General features: G+C 37.9%; 1 protein-coding gene across 1 annotated transcript; it reads right to left on the reverse strand.

The window, feature by feature from the left end:
• Window positions 1–1157: 1157 nt before the first annotated feature.
• On the reverse strand, window positions 1158–1457 carry LOC111920195 (photosystem I reaction center subunit II, chloroplastic). Its single transcript, XM_023915793.1, has one exon. It carries the CDS (start codon window positions 1455–1457, stop codon window positions 1158–1160), a length of 300 nt encoding a protein of 99 aa, XP_023771561.1.
• Between the last annotated feature and the right edge of the window lie 544 nt (window positions 1458–2001).

The raw sequence follows: 2001 nt of genomic DNA on the forward strand, positions 1-2001 counted from the left end.
AAATGGACAAGGACGACCCAACCATTACAACTTCTTTATTGCCTAAGAAAGGACAAACAAACCTACAGAGTCTCAGGTGAGGCATGCATGGTTTGATCTCGTTGATGAAACGTGAATTGGATTAATCGGAGATAGACGTGTACGTGGTCTTTTTAGCAAAATCAATAATGGAGGATTGTAGATCCTGGCCTGGTGGGAGTCGTAGAAACTCAGCAAGCATTAGGATTATGTTTCATCATCAAAATAGGAAAGAAAAATTGAAATATTCCACTTCAATTTCGTTAAAGTCAAATGAATATCAAAAAACTACTACTAGTATTATTATTATAAATAGACAAAATTGCAAAAATGGTCCCTGTGGTATGTAAAATTTTAGGGTTTTAGTCCAAACAGTGACTTTTTTGGTTTCGTAGTCCTTTTGGAGTGGTTTGTATGTGAAAATGGTCCCTCCAAAAATTGAAATGACTATAATACCCTTGGGGTATTTATTTTTCATTTTTCTTTCACTATTCTTAAATTTTAATATTTATTTATTTATTTTAACAATTAAAAAAAATAATAAAGGACCCCTCTCTCTCTCTCTCTCTCTTAACCTTTTCCCCTAAATGTTGCAGTTCTAACAACCTGATGAACCTCACATGGACATTCAACGAAACCTTCCCAGTGGGCACAAAATCGACCTACAAGACCATAAAAGTGAAGCTACGCAATGCACCAATTAGCCAGAAAGATCAATCATGGAGGAAAACAGTTTACAATTTCAATTAGAAGCTCAAATTTCACAAACATACACACTAGTTTCTTGCTTCATCGACAGGGTTTCTCCACCAAGATTGCATCCAATCTCGCCCCAATTCATCCCACCCTCATCAGCAAAAGAACAAAGAAATATCATCTCTAAAAGTTTTTTATTTGAATCCACAATTACAATAACAATAGGGGATCTGATGGCGTTTTTACATTGTAGGATATGGGTTTATTTCACCGTTGTAGAGGAGGCTGAGGGAGGGTCGACGTACTTTGCGTTGGGGTAGCGGGAGCAGATGGAAGCTTTCAGTTTTAATGGAGAGGAGGCTTCTGTTTGGTGGAGCTTTCGTACGTTGTGGTGGCGATTTGGTCCTTCCCTCATAATGGCAGCGCCGACGGTGGGCAAACATCTATTCTTTTGGTGAGTTCCATGTGATGACGTAGAACTCCTCCACTCTAGCTTTTCTTAGCAACCCACCGGTGCTTCCGACGAAGATTGGAGATGAGGTGTTGGGGTCGAGTTCGGGTGGGATGAATCCTATCAGAGCTTCTTTAGTGGGGACCTCCCATGTCGCTGCAACCTTGATGGTGGTGAAACAGGTGGTGGGTTTGGATGGTTTGACGGTGTTGAAGGAGATGGGTTGCGATTGTTTCCATGGGGAGGTTTGATTGGGGATTATGAGTGCAAAGAGGGAAGCTTGGGTAGCCATACCATTAGTGTTGGTAGATGATTGGAATCAAGAAGAAGAAGAAATGGGGACATATTTTTCGTACAGTAGAATACACATTCAAACACACACACACACACAGAGAGAGAGAGAGAGAGAGAAAGGTGGACCCTTCTTTTCTTAAATTAACTATTAGATTTAAAAAAATCCAAAGAAAAATGAAAAATAAATACCCCAAGGGTATTACAGTCATTTCACTATTCAGAGGGACTAAAAACGCAACGAAACTAGCTCAAAATGACCACCAATCCAAAAAAATCGTAGTTTGGACTAAAACCCCAAAAAAATGCATACCACAAGGACCATTTTTGCAGTTTTGTCTTATAAATGATATAATGATTTAACATTTCAATATATATATATATATATATATATATATATATATATATATATATATATATATATATATATATAGAGAGAGAGAGAGAGAGAGAGAGAGAGAGAGAAAGAGAGAGAAGGGTTCAATTGAGAAAAAAAAAAGTTGAGAATGAGGAATCATTCTCAGCCACACATTTATTTTGCCGCA

The sequence above is a fragment of the Lactuca sativa genome, chromosome 1 (assembly GCF_002870075.4).
Source record: "Lactuca sativa cultivar Salinas chromosome 1, Lsat_Salinas_v11, whole genome shotgun sequence".
NCBI classification, from domain to species: domain Eukaryota; kingdom Viridiplantae; phylum Streptophyta; class Magnoliopsida; order Asterales; family Asteraceae; genus Lactuca; species Lactuca sativa.

Bases quoted from the DNA above. Each gene is read 5' to 3' on its own strand.
- LOC111920195 (XM_023915793.1), bottom strand. From the start codon at position 1,457: ATGGCTACCCAAGCTTCCCTCTTTGCACTCATAATCCCCAATCAAACC.